Source organism: Ceratotherium simum, chromosome 1, assembly GCF_057802395.1.
Source record: "Ceratotherium simum simum isolate JZ-2026a chromosome 1, ASM5780239v1, whole genome shotgun sequence".
Classification (NCBI taxonomy): Eukaryota; Metazoa; Chordata; class Mammalia; order Perissodactyla; family Rhinocerotidae; genus Ceratotherium; species Ceratotherium simum.
This window is the reverse complement of record NC_141900.1, coordinates 71,200,256-71,214,420: the sequence shown is the minus strand read 5'-3', so window position 1 is coordinate 71,214,420 and position 14,165 is coordinate 71,200,256. Positions and strand designations below refer to the sequence as shown.

The following is a 14,165-nucleotide window of genomic DNA, read 5'->3' as shown; positions in this document are numbered from 1 at the left end:
CTTTAAACAGTAAATCTAATCACTTAAAGCTCTGATCAAGGCTGATACTGTACTAAGTATGAATGTTAATAAGTGGGTGAGAAATTAGAATAAGCCAGCTTTGATGATGATCCTAAGCTTGGATAGGCTTAAGTTTAAGGAAGTTAAATGGTCCCTCAATATTGTACATGGCCATATTCTCTTTCTTTTCTCTCTCCAAATTCCCATTTGCTATTGGGACCTTTGAAGGAACTTAGGACAACAGAATAAAAAGCGAAGCAGACAGAAATGGAGAAAATGGCAGGAGGTACACTGCAGATAAATTTGCCTCTTACTCAATCTGGAAAAACCAATTTGAAACTAGAGGGCTGCCTCCCCTAACTGTAGGAAGTCGCTTTATCAGAAGTCAGTTTTGATTCCTGCCGAGATATTCCATACTACCGATATGAATGCATGGACCTACTAACACATTTTAAACTTCCATCTCACCCGGAGGGCTTCTGGTATTTTTTTGAGTAAGATGTGCCATTTATCCTTTTACAGATGATTAGTAGAGTAGCCCTAATTTATTTATCTCTAGGAGATTCATTCCTTCTGGGGAATAAAAAACAAATGCAGGTGTGGAATGGCAACAACACATTGGACTAGGAATCCTACTCTGCTTTTTTAAGACTTGAGGCAAATTCCTGAGCCCTTTTCGACTTCAGTTTCTGAGGAGGTCCAAGGGCACTTTTGGCTCCGGGGCAGTCTGATTCAAAAAACACCACATTTCCTCAGAAAGAGAATTTGCCAGCTGTTTGTGTTGAGCCCCCAGTCTTGCTGTGTGAGACAGGGTAGCACTGTGAGGGGCAGGTCTAAAGGCTATTTGAGTGTGACCTATGCTGCCTGTCTTTCATGTGTTTCTTTTTTATTTTGAAAAAACTCCTAGTTTTCACTGATTTATGTTGGCTGTTAGTCATTATGCTGGTCCTCATTTAAAAGACTAGTTTGTAAATAGGAAGAAAGTTGGATGAAGTTAGCTTATTAAAAATAGCTTCCAAATATAGAGTAGGCCAGAAGATGATACTTTTCCAGTTTTAGGAAGGAAGATGATGACAGAAGGAAAGGGAGAGGAAGGAAAACCATTAATTATGACTGAATCATGACTCAGTTTTGACTCACGTAAGTTCTGACTTGTACTTTGGACAGTTCTGTGGCTAATTTAAGGTAAGTTGGTAAAACATTGATGCTTGAAAATGAGCAATATAATTTATTTAGATCATCCTCAAATTCATGAATTTTCTGAGATCTCATTCTGTTTTCTTTGAATTTCTTTGACCACTTACTTAAAAATGACTTTCAGCATGCAGATTGTGTGTTTATCTTGTTCCTTTAAGTATAAATTAGTTTTCTTATTGAATAGTGCTAAATGGAAAGCAAATTCAGGTTTCTCTTGCATATTAAACTAGATCAAATTGTCCTGCAAAATTGTCTGTCAGCATGTAGATCTCTGGATGAACATAAATTAAGAATGTGTTCACGATGGAATAGTATCCAGCCATAAGAAAGGATGAAATCCAGCCATTTATGACAACATGGATGCACCATGCTAAGTGAAATAAGTCAGAGGGAGAAAGTCAAATACCATATGATCTCACTCATAAATAGAAGGTAAAAACAACAACAAACAATCACATAGAGACAGAGACTGGATTGGTGGTTACCAGAGAGGAAGAGGGCAGGGAGGAGGGTGAGAGGGAGGATTAGGCACATGTCTATGGTGATGGATTGTAATTAGTCTTTGGGTGGTGAAGATGATTTAATCTACAGAGAAATCGAAATATAGTGATGTACACCTGAAATTTATATAATGTTATAAACCAATGTTACCACAACGAAAAAAAATAAAGTAAAAAAAAAAAATGTGTTCAGTCTCAAGTTGTATATCAAACTGTTGAAGAGTGGGGAAGCGAAGCCCTCCAGATGGGGGAAGCGTGGGAGGGAGAAGAGATAACTCATCTGGTTCCCTAATAAGGTCATCAGAAGAAGTGTTCTCGCCTGGAAGCCTCAAACAGCAGATAATGGTACCTGTTTCTTTTTCTCGTGGAGTCCTGTGCTGTCCTCTGACTTTCCTGCTAAGATTATACAGGACGGAGAATCAGTTCATCCTTCCTTCCTGATGTCCCAGAGCAGTTTAGTGACTGAGTTAATATAAAACTTGACCCTCTCCTCCCCCCACTGGCTTCCCATATCCTGAATGCTCTCCTTCCATCTTGTCCCTTTCTTCCTTGCCTCATTTCTTCTTATTGTTTTTAAAGCACTGCCCTGATCCTGTTCTGTGAGCTCGGAAACCTCAAACAGCGGGAGGGTTATCCTAAGGACATAGCTAGGAATTAACAGAACAAAATAGAAGCAGATAAAACTCTCTTCATACAGCCAGGATTCCAGGAAGCCAGCAGTTGGACAATCAAAGCCTTATGAGAGAAAGAGATTTGCAGATTATAGGCTCCTGGGGCACCAAAGCCCAGGAAGGTTCTGGACCCTACACTTGCTCCCGAACCTGTGCAGCTGGCGTTGGTCTTGACTGACTCTTTCTGCAGTGATGTAGATCAGCTGCCCTTCATGAATCTTTTCTTCCTCGTGCCACATGGCTGATGCTGTCTGAATTTCAAGATTTCAAATTCTCGAAGAAGGAATCTCACTGAGAGCCGATATCTATTATTCCTGGCTAGACTGAGCATTTTATCCCAGCCACTCCTAAGCTGCTGGCCAGTCCATGGATTATTCATCCTTAGGTCAGGTGCCTACCAATGAGCCAGTCAGGTGTGGCCGCGGAAGAGGGAATGCTCAGATGCCTAGACTACCTCAGCTGTCCCTCGCTCCACCCAGCAGAGAATGGGGGTAGGCAGCTTCTCATAGAAGGAGCTGTGGGTAAGGTAGGTGCTATGATTCAGATGTGGGTATATAGCCTCTTTCCTTTGCTAGATAATCTTTCCTCAGCAGTATTGACCTGGTGTCAAATGATGTCTTTCATTGTGGTGTAGTGGTTCTCTCTTAGGAGAGGGTTAGAGAATGGGGAACAGACCGTATCAGAATCCCTGGTGAGGTGTAACAGAGGGTGTATTAGTCTGCTCAGGCTGCCATAACAATACTGTAGACTGGGTGGCTTAAACAACAGACATTTATTTTCCCACAGTTCTGGAGGCTAAAAGTCAATGATCAAGGTGCCAGCAAATTCAGTTTCTGGTGAGGGCTCCCTTGCTGACCTGCAGATGGCCACTTTCTCGCTGTGTCCTCACATGGCCTTTCCCCTGTGCTTGCATGGAGAGAGAAACCTCTGGAGTCTCTTCCTCTTCTTATAAGGACACCAGTCCTATTAGGATTAGGGCCCCACCCATCTGACCTCACTGAACCCATATTACCTCCTTATAGTCCCTGTCTCCAAATACAGTCATATTGGTGTCAGGGCTTCAACATATAAATTTTGGGAAGGATGCAGTTCAGTCTATAACAGGGACATGGATATTTGAAAACAAATCACAATGCTGTTTGTGATTTGAAAGTTCAACAAAAATTAAAGAATGGGAGTATGATTTTTGAATTGAAGAAAATTGAGATACTGTTTTATTATCTAAAAGACAGCTCCTGCCATCAAGAAGGCCACAATCCTATAATCTTCTTAAGAACTATTCCTCAGAGTGGCTGGGGCAGTCCCTGGCTTGAAGTAGGTGCTGAATTAATAAATTCTACCTATGAAGCCTCTAATAAGGTTTTGGGGAGGGCACAGAATTTCAGGATTTTTTTTTTAATAGCAAAGTGAGAAAGCTGCGGTTCTGTAACTGGAGCTGCAATGAGAGAAGGCTTCCACGTTAGAGAGAGTGATGATGTGAAAGGGATGCAGAACAAATTATACTCGGAGAATTAAGCGTTGAGACCTGGAGCGGAGTAATTGAGGGGCGTCTGGAAGAGAGACAGTATCTTGGCCTTGATCTGTAGGGTGTTACAGAGGCATCTCGGGAAGCCTTTGGGATAGTCGTGGGTGGTTAAGGAGCTGAGTAGAATTATATAGCATTGATATCAGTGTGTTCAAGTGTATGCCCTGGAGAGGAGTATGTTAGCAAGGTCAATAGAGGGAAACTGGCAGGGCTATACTCATTTTCCTCTGTCCGTGGTGAGACATCACAAATCAGTTACCATATTTGGTCCCTCTGAGGCTGGATATGTAACCTTAGGATACTCTCAGCACAGCAAGCCGTATGTCCGCCACAGTGAAACTTGACACGGAGATTAAACCACCCCAGGCCTGGAACTGTGCTGCCCTAATTTCTGTCCCCCCTTTACTGAGTTTCTCCTAATGACTGACCCCAGAACTTGCCATGGATGAATGACAGCCATGCGTGTGTTGCCAGAGATTCACGTTAGAAATGAGTTAGCTCCTGACGTAACTAGGTATTTTGGTGCCAGGTCAAATCCTAAAGACTAGACTCCCCTCTCCTCAACTCCGATTTCTAGAACAAAATTATGCCTAACTCTAGTTTCCACCCTAGTCCATTGTGGAAGGGTTTCTGTGGTGATAGTTTGTAGGATGGGCTCCCCACCATGCAGGAGCACTCCACTGAGAGTACCAGCCCCCCTCGGTCACCCCTGATTTGCCTACCTGTGTCATCTTTTGTTTCTGAACTTATGCCCAGTGTCCAGCCTGGTTACATTGGCTACTCCAGCCGTGGTAACAAGTAATACGAGGTAAAAAGTATGTGCGAGAGAAGCATGGTGGGTGATATATCTAATTTCAGGGTAATGTAGTAAAAATAATTATTTTTTATAAATGCCATAGAGGTGACTTTTCTCCCAACTTTTGCAATTCGTTTTCTAGACAACTGGGACTGGACCTGGTACCTAGGAAAGAATATGCAATGGTGGATCCGGAGGACATCAGCATTACTGAGCTCTACCGATTGGTAGGTACAGGAGATCTTGGCTCACAGCTTCACTGCTAATTTTGTGGTTTCCATGGCACGGTTCATACTTGCTTAATTTTGTAAGAACAGGATGTTTCAGGTTTAATTTGGAGCAAGTAAAGAGGATTGAGAGCTGAGGTGACCATGCTCCAAGTACAAAACTGAGACACTTTACCTTTCTCAGAATGACGTGACCTTCTCTACTGTGCCCTCAACTCCCAGGCACTAGGAAGTAAATTCAAAGAAGTTTTAAGTTCTTTTGCACATCTTCGTACTTTTTGCCTAGTCTAGTGAAATGCTTACAAGTCATACATATTTATCTGTTGTGTTTCAGGACAGTGCCGTGACTAATGGTATCCAGTCATTGCTCACCAACGTGTTAGTCCCCTCCTGCCCCCATTATCACTGCGTGCACAGACTGCTGACAGTGTCTCCTCCTTGGTCTCCAACTGCTGGTCTTACCCATACCCGTCCAAGACTCCAATGCATTCCTAAGTGCTGAAGCCTGTTACTAATCCTAAGATATTTGATCATCTTGCCCATCACAGCATCATCTATGACTTGAGTCTTTTTTCTAGTTGCGTGTAGGTTGAAGTTGTTATTTGCTTGGCATCTAGGTTCCCCAAATCTGGTCCGATCTGCCTTGTATATAGCCTTGTATTGTTAATACTTGTATAAAATTTATCTAATCTCTTGATATTAACTAAGCTCTTTTCAAATCCCAAATCAAAGAAGAATGTGGTTGGAAAGGGCTTTCAAAGGCCATTACCCCAGGGGTAATTTTACTTTGATAGAGTTACTACTGCATCTTACCATGAGGTTTCAGGAAGGAGTGCCTGTGGCAAATAGTAGACTCCTTGTCAGGAGATTCCTCCTCTTTTGGGTAGCTTTGCAAGCTTACAGTATTTTTCATAAAATAGTGGGATATTCTTGCCTCGAGATTAACTGTATCTGAAAAATGTGGGAAAAAAATCATCCATACATCCATCAGGGCTTATGTCTGATTTGAGAAAGCTGTTCTTAATACCACTTATAGTATTTGCCTTTAGTCATTGATCTGTTCAGATTATTTACATCTCGTTATGTCAGTTGGAATAAATTCTGTTTTTGTAGAGAACTTCCTTTCCTTTACATTGAGCACAGTTCAAGGTCACTTGGAGGGAGGCAGAGGAGGAGGAAGGAAACAAAATAAGAGTATTCCAAGTTAAACTCATCACTAATTCTTAACTTATACAGCAAATAAAATCTGTATAATTTATTTGTCCGTCACATCCTCTAAGGAGACATCTTTCTTGTGGTTAGTTTTTTTAATTCATTGAGCATCATATTCTGTCTCTCACTTTTTTAATCTCTTACTCCATTTGAAGTTTCTTCAGAGTAGGCACTGTCTTTTTTTAAATTTTTTGTTTATTGCAGTAACATTGGTTTATAACATTGTAAAAATTTCAGGTGTACATCATTGTACTTCTATTTCTGCATAGATTACATCATGTTCACCACCAAAATACTAATTACAACCCATCACCACACACATGTACCGAATTATCCCTTTCACCCTCCTCCCTCCCCCCTTCCCCTCTGGTAACCACCAATCCAATCTCTGTCCCTATGTGTTTGTTTATTGTTATTATCTACTACTTAATGAAGGAAATCATACAGTATTTGACCTTCTCCCTCTGACTTATTTCACTTTGCATTATACCCTCAATGTCCATCCATGTTGTCACAAATGGCTGGATTTCATCGTTTCTTATGGCTGAGTAGTATTCCATTGTGTATATATACCACATCTTCTTTATCCGTTCGTCCCTTGATGGGCACTTAGGTTGCTTCCAAGTCTTGGCTATTGTGAATAACGCTGCAGTGAACACAGGGGTGCATGTACCTTTACAAATTGGTGTTTTCAAGTTCTTTGGATAAATACCCAACAGTGGAATAGCTGGATCATATGGCAGTTCTATCCTTGATTTTTTGAGGAATCTCCATACAGTTTTCCATAGTGGCTGCACCAGTTTGCACTCCCACCAGCAGTGTATGAGAGTTCCCTTCTCTCCACATCCTCTCCAACACATGTTGCTTCCTGTCTTGTTAATTATAGCCATTCTGATGGGCGTGAGGTAATATCTCATTGTAGTTTTGATTTGCATTTCCCTGATAGTGATTTTGAACATCTTTTCATGTGTCTGTTGGCCATCTGTATATCTTCTTTGGAGAAATGTCTGTTCAGGTCTTTTGCCCATTTTTTAATTGGGTTGGTAGTTTTTTTGTTGTTGAGATGCATGAGTTCTTTATATATTTTGGAGATTAAGCCATTATCAGAAGTATGGTTTGCAAATATCTTCTCCCAATTGTTAGGTTGTCTTTTTGTTTTGTTGATGGTTTCCTTTGCTGTGCAGAAGCTTTTTAGTTTGATGTAGTCCCATTTGTTTATTTTTTCTATTGTTTCTCTTGCCCAGTCAGACGTGGTGTTTGAATAAACTTAACCAAAGAGGTGAAAGATCTGTACACCGAAAACTATAAAACATTTCTGAAAGAAATTGAAGAAGACACAAAGAAATGGAAAGATATTCTGTGCTCTTGGATTGGAAGAATTAACATAGTTAAGATGTCCATACTTCCTAAAGCAATCTATAGATTCAATGCCATCCCTATCAAAGTTCCAACAACATTTTTCACAGAAATAGAACAAAGAATCCTAAAATTTATATGGAACAACAAAAGACCCCGAATAGCTAAAGGAATCCTGAGAAAAAAGAACAAAGCTGGAGGTATCACACTCCCTGATTTCAAAATATACTACAAAGCTATAATAACCAAAACAGCATGGTACTGGCACAAAAACAGACACACAGATCAATGGAATAGAATCGAAAGCCCAGAAATAAACCCACACATCTATGGACAGCTAATCTTTGACAAAGGAGCCAAGAACATACAATGGGGAAAAGAAAGTCTCTTCAACAAATGGTGTTGGGAAAACTGGATAGCCATATGCAAAAAAATGAAAGTAGACCCTTACCTTACACCATACACAAAAATTAACTCCAAATGGATTAAAGACTTGAATGTAAGACCTGAAACTGTGAAACTTCTAGAAGAAAACATAGGCAGTACGCTCTTCGACATCGGTCTTAGCAACATCTTTTCAAACACCACGTCTGACCGGGCAAGAGAAACAGTAGGCACTGTCTTATGCTTACTTCCTCTGTTAAGCCCAACATAATCTTGTACAGTGCTTTGCACTTAATAAGCAATCAGTCACTGTTTTTGAAGTCATTATGGTATTATGAAAAGACCATGGGTATAAATCCGAAAAACTAGATTTGAATTCCGTCTCTTCCTTTTACCAGCTCTGTGATTTTGGACTTATTGTTTACTCTCTCAGAGCTTCAGTTTCTTCATCTATTAAATGGGAAAATAATTCTTATCATGTTCTTTATGAAGATTAAGTAAGAAATGCATGTAAAATGCCTTTCCTTGACAGATAATGTTTGCAAAGCACCCAAGTATTCAGTCGATTTTCATTCCTTTCTCATCTTCCTCATTTCATCCTTATTAGAGAGGCAAGGTGGCAAGAATAATTGATACCTTATATGCTATATCTTAAGATTAGATTTGGCTGTGTTCCATGAAATATGTAAATAATAGAAGCTTAGACATGATAGAAATTTATTTCTCTCTCACAATATGTAAGCCAGAAGTTTGGGCCTTGTTGTGGTTTCCTGATGTCAAAAGCAGTACAGACTCTTATCTTTCTGCTATACAGTGCATGACTTCCATCATTAAGGATACTTCAAAGTACAATATAGCTGCAAGAGCTCTAGCCATTACATCTGCTCTCCAGCAGTAGAAAAGAGAAAGGTTCTTCTCAGTTAATTCAACTACTTTAATGAGCCTTCCTGGAAATTCCATACAACACTTGCACTTACCTTTCCTTGGCCAGAACATGGTCACATCCCCATATTTAGCTATGGATATCAAATATTTGATAGACAACTAACAATGTCTGATACAAATACATTTTATTTTCCCTAGTTTGATTGTGTATACATGTAATTTTATCTCTGTTCTTTTCACTTAATGTCATATGTAAGATGACAAATTAATTTCATCTCTTTCAACATTCCAATTTGTTAGTGGTGGCTGCTGGGCGTACTATGTTGATAAGATTCTGGGGTCTTATCTGGGCTGTGACTGATTAGCAATGACTGCCATTGGAAGGGGTTTTTAGTATTTTATAGCTCAAATCCTAGTCCCAAATCTTCATTTTACGGATGAGGAAAATTAAACATTGTGATTTTTTACATGAAAATTTAGTTTCTCCTCGGTAGTGGTTATATTTTACTGTTTCTAAAGCAAAGACAGTAGCCCATGAAAAATCCAAATGATTATAGCTTTCTTCTTTAAGGTAGCTTTAAGTTCCAGTTTACATTCTGTCCTCGCAATAATCAGGTTCTCTGTAGCACTGGTCTTTTTCTCTGTGCAAAATAGAAGTGACTGACTGTATTGACTTTACCAGGGAGAGTTGGCAGGCACCACCACCAATCTCTTGTTCTTGTTGTTTTTGCAATTTATTGTCACTTATAGATCAAGGACTATGGCATGCAGGTAAAATGCCCCAAGAGAGGATGTTTGATTAATTGTTGCCACTTCTCTCCTTTTACTATGTCTTCTCCATGTCATCTTTGAAACAGGTGTTTGTGTCTTACTAAATCCATATTGCATCATTAGGAAAAAATGTCTTGCTTTAGGTTTTTGAGAACCCTGTTAGCAGATCTTTCTCACCTAACTGTGTTCATCTAAGCAGTAAAAAGTGCTAAACTGCACAGTGTTAACACATGTCCACTTGGAACATTTGGTTTACTGCCAAAGGCCAGATCTCAATCCTTCTGTAAATAGAGAGAACCTTCTTAGCTGGATTCTCTGGTTATTTGTGCATGCAGAGTATCTTTTTAGGAATCTTTCTTGGTTTTATAAGATCACGTTAGCTGTCTGCTTTGTGATCTTTAGTAGGTTCTCAAACAGAGAACAGGGGACATTTGACAATGTCTGAAGACATTTTTGGTTGTCACAATTGGGGATGGTATGGGGTGGGGGCAGGGTGTCCTGGTATCTGGTGCGTAGAGGCCAGAGAAAGCTGCTACACTTCCTTCAAAGCCCAGGACAAGCCCCCACAACAGAGAAATAACCGGCCCAAATTGTCAATAGTGCTGAAGTTGAAAAACCCTGGTGTGGACTATTCACCGAGTAATTTATGCGTTATATGAGGATTAAAAATTTGCGTCGCTTAAATAAATCTTTGGAATGAATCTGTTTCTTTTCCTAATCAAAGGTCTAGTTAAACTGTAAGCACATTTAGAGTAACTGGTAGGAGCTTTTTTAACCATCAGTTATTTCCGAAATGGATTTTTGTCTATGTGTTATAACTACCAAATTATAGCTCTTCAAGTGTGAACATGCCTTTTTAATTTTGTTATTGTTAAGGGTATTTTCACGGAGATATTTTTAGCCATTCCCCAAAGTAGTGAATTACCAAGAGATAAACAAGTAATCATAATCTACTTAAATCCAAATCCATCCCAGACCTGGAAAAATGGTGGGTGAGGGGAGAGGGAAGATTCCAGAGCCAGAGATTCCAGTGCCATTTGTCAGGATCCATGTCACATGTACAAAGGGAAGAATCAGGCAGGCTGATTACTAGCATGTGTGCAAAGACTGAAGGTTCCAAGGCAGTAATTACACAAAAGATGTGACTATACATTTTTCAGTCAGCTGTGGTTTGCATCTCTCTGCATATGATCTCAATCAGTGATTCTCAACCCTCATTACACATTAGAATCACCTGGGGAGCTTTTAAAACTACCACTGTCTGGCCTCCCATCCCCTAGAAATTCTAATTTAATTGTTCTGGGATAGGACCTGGGCATAAGTATTTTTTAAAAGCTCTCTTGATGATTCTAAAGTGCAGCCAAGGTTGAGAACCACTGATCTAGATATATTGGATTCTTTGCACGAGTAAGGGAGCTAATTTTTTCCCTCAGTTTTTAGTAAATGTCATGCTTGATGGTAGGAACTTTGCACTGTTGGAAGTCAAGACCAGACGCCTCCTTGAGGTCCATTCTTTTCATAAAGTTTTTGTATCTGTTTTTCCACCTCTGGCCTTTAGTAGTCATTCATTTCTTCATAGTAGTTTATGCTATGTTACCCTGAAATTTTAAGTAAATCAGTAAATAAGTTAGCAATTGCAGAAAATAAAAAGCTTCTTAGTAAGTTAAAGACATGTAGTTTTATGAATGTATGATGCTGCTTTTACCCTGGTAAAAAGAATTTCTAAAGCACAAAATAGAGCAAGCTTCATAGAAAACAAGGCAGAATTATGCTTTTTTCTACACCTAGAATATTTGTCTCCAGGAAGCTATTTCTAGTAATTGTGGCCCAAACATACCACAATGCTGAGGTCCACTTGGAAAGAAAATGTATTTACTCTTCACTTTTACACGGAAGTGTCCAGTGTACTTGTTGAGTATACAATGATTATAGATGCATTTGGTTCATTGCATTTTTTAACTGTGTACTTTTCGAGTAGTTCAGATTAAAAGATAAAAGCATGGGGCCAGCCCCAGTGGCCTAGTGGTTAAGTTCTGTGCGCTCCGCATCGACAGCCCAGGTTTGGTCCCTCGGCACGGACCTAAACCACTCGTCTGTCAGTGCCCATGCTGTGGTGGCGGCTCACATCCAAAAAGAGGAAGATTGGCAGTGGATGTTAGCTCAGAGAGAATCTTCTTCAGCAAAAAAAAAAGATAAAAGCATGAAAAAACTTTATGCTGCTGCATTTACAGCTGTAACCTTAGACAGCAGTTTTTGCCTTCAAATGTTGGTCAGTCAGTAGTTTTTGAACTATACTTAGAAACATAAAAAGATGGCTAATGTAGAAATGGGGTTATGTACCTTAAACCCAAGCAAAGGGTCTGACTCCATTACTATGGAGTTAATCCCCGAGCTATTTTTTTTTAATTGTTGAGTGATCTAAAAGAGGTAACCTCATTTAGTAGTCTGTGTCATGAAAGCAATAATCCTCCACATTCTTAGCACCTGTTCTGTTAATACACAAGCCTGTGTATCTGTCTTCCCTCTTCTCTTATCCTGAGTCAGTTCTACTCAAAGTGTGGGCCAGGAACTAGCTGGACCGTCAACTGTTTGTGACTGGTCCAAGTACAAAAATGGCAGGTGAATGTTTAGAAACCTTTGTAACGTTTTGACATTACCATGGCATTTTTATTGTATCTTATGAAAATATCAGTCTGCCATGGGTCAGGAGGAAAAACAACGTGGTCCTTTGCTGCAAGTAGTTTGAAAGACACTGTCCTAACTGGTTCATAATTCCTGCTCACTCTTTAGCTCTCTGCTAGAGTGTCACTTTCCCAGGAAGCCTTCTATGACTGTCCAGACACAAGTCAAATCCCCCCTTATAGATTCTTGTGATAATCTGGTTTTTCCCCTCCATTCATCACAGTTGCAGTTTTATATCTGTGTGTGTGACGATTTTGTTGATGGTGCGCCCCCTAATAGATAAGCTCCATGAAGCTGTGAGCTATTTCTGTTTTTGCTCAAAATTGCATTCCCAGTGCTTGAAACATAATAGATTTTTAACAAATGTGTGTTGAATGAGTGATCCCCGTGTTCTCCTCACCCCTGGAACCATAGGTGATTCCTTTCCTCCCTCAACATGTGGAAATTCTCACTTCTGGTCCTGCCTCCCAAGTATAGCCTAGGCTGGCTGCATTGAGAACAGAAGGAGAGATGAACACAGATGCTACACCTCACTACCTTTCCTAGGTCTGCTTCTCTATAGCTCAACAGCAAGTTAGAAACATTTTTTTGCTCTAGTGATTGAATATCATTTGCCACAGCCTGTCTCAGAAAACTACCACAATTTTGCAATTCAGTGTACTTTAAAAGAACTTTTAATTATGAGAAATGTGAAGTCATAGCTGAGTTGTTCAGCTACCATCAATGAAATGATCAGTTAGATATAATTTAGTCTGATTTTTTAAACATGACTAATAATTTGTTCTCACCCTGGGAGTTGATAAGGGAACAATAGAATCCTTTGAACTTCATGCTACCTGAATCTACTCGGTGAGTTGGTATAATTTTAAATTAATGATTAAAGAATGTGTTCTTAAGGCAAGATTTCTTGACGGTCTGCGAACTTCATAGTTTCTCATTTCAGAAGTTGGAAGAAAATTTGGAACTTAACATCTAGTTAAATACCAAATCCAAAGCAAAAAAAAAAAAAAAAAAAAAAATTTACAGCACAGGACATCATAATCACACCATAGCCAACCAGTTTGTTGGGTCTCATTATTTTCTTCAGTTCATGCTGATCATGTTTTGGTTGGGGGGTGTCATTCAGATGGAGCATCGACATCGGAAGAAAGATACCCCAGTGCAGGCCAGCAGTCACCACCTCTTCGTGCAGATGAAGAGCCTCATGTGTTCCAATCTGGGGGAGGAGCTCGAGGTCATCTTCTCACTCTTTGACAGTAAAGAGAATCGACCAATCAGGTAACTGCACGTGGAGACATGACTTGGATTTCTTAAGGTTGGAATGGTGGATATTGGTAATTGGCATGCTTTAGGATATATGACCTTGTACACTTTTCCTCTCTCAGCCTCAGTTTTCTCTTCTCTGGAACCCTGTGAATATCTAGGCTGCATACCCTCTGGAGATTTCCACACAAGTTAGATGGGATGATGCATGCGAAAGTTCTTTGAAAGACTCAAAAGGGCTGTAGAAGCGTAATAATTATTATTAAATGAAAGTATGGCATTAATATCAGGTTTGTTATTTGTTTGAGTTACTTTGTATTGATAATTCAAGGAAGACATAATTTCTCTAAAATATGAAGTTTGCTTATCTGGGTCAACACATTGTATTTTTCAAATTTTCAGTCAGCAATTACATTATTCTAATCCTGTCTGCATCAGATGGTATCAAGAGATGACTAAATACGTGGAAACCTCCCGTAGAATTTCAGAGCTGTGAAATATACAGTTTTTACGTTTTTTTTCCCCTTTCTCCATTCTCTGAGTTCTGCCTGTTGCAGTTCTCTTAAGGCAAGTTTTCAATATGTAGGAAAAACTTACAGTGGACGTTTTGGTTGTTATCGAAAAGTCTTGACTTTTGTTGATACTTTTTTTAATGTTTTAAAATTTTTTAATTTATATTGAAGTTGAGCACACAGC

The 14,165-nt window shown here is 39.5% G+C and overlaps 1 protein-coding gene across 4 annotated transcripts in view; it reads left to right on the top strand.

Moving 5' to 3' along the window:
- Positions 1 to 14,165, top strand: part of DOCK4 (dedicator of cytokinesis 4) — a 447,327-nt gene that overhangs the window by 193,440 nt on the left and 239,722 nt on the right. For all 4 annotated transcript variants that reach the window (XM_087429682.1, XM_087429692.1, XM_087429686.1 and 1 more), the window contains exons 7-8: positions 4,832 to 4,916; positions 13,333 to 13,484. In XM_087429682.1, coding sequence (XP_087285808.1) covers positions 4,832 to 4,916; positions 13,333 to 13,484 — 237 coding nt within the window. The remainder of the gene's footprint in view (positions 1 to 4,831; positions 4,917 to 13,332; positions 13,485 to 14,165) is intronic.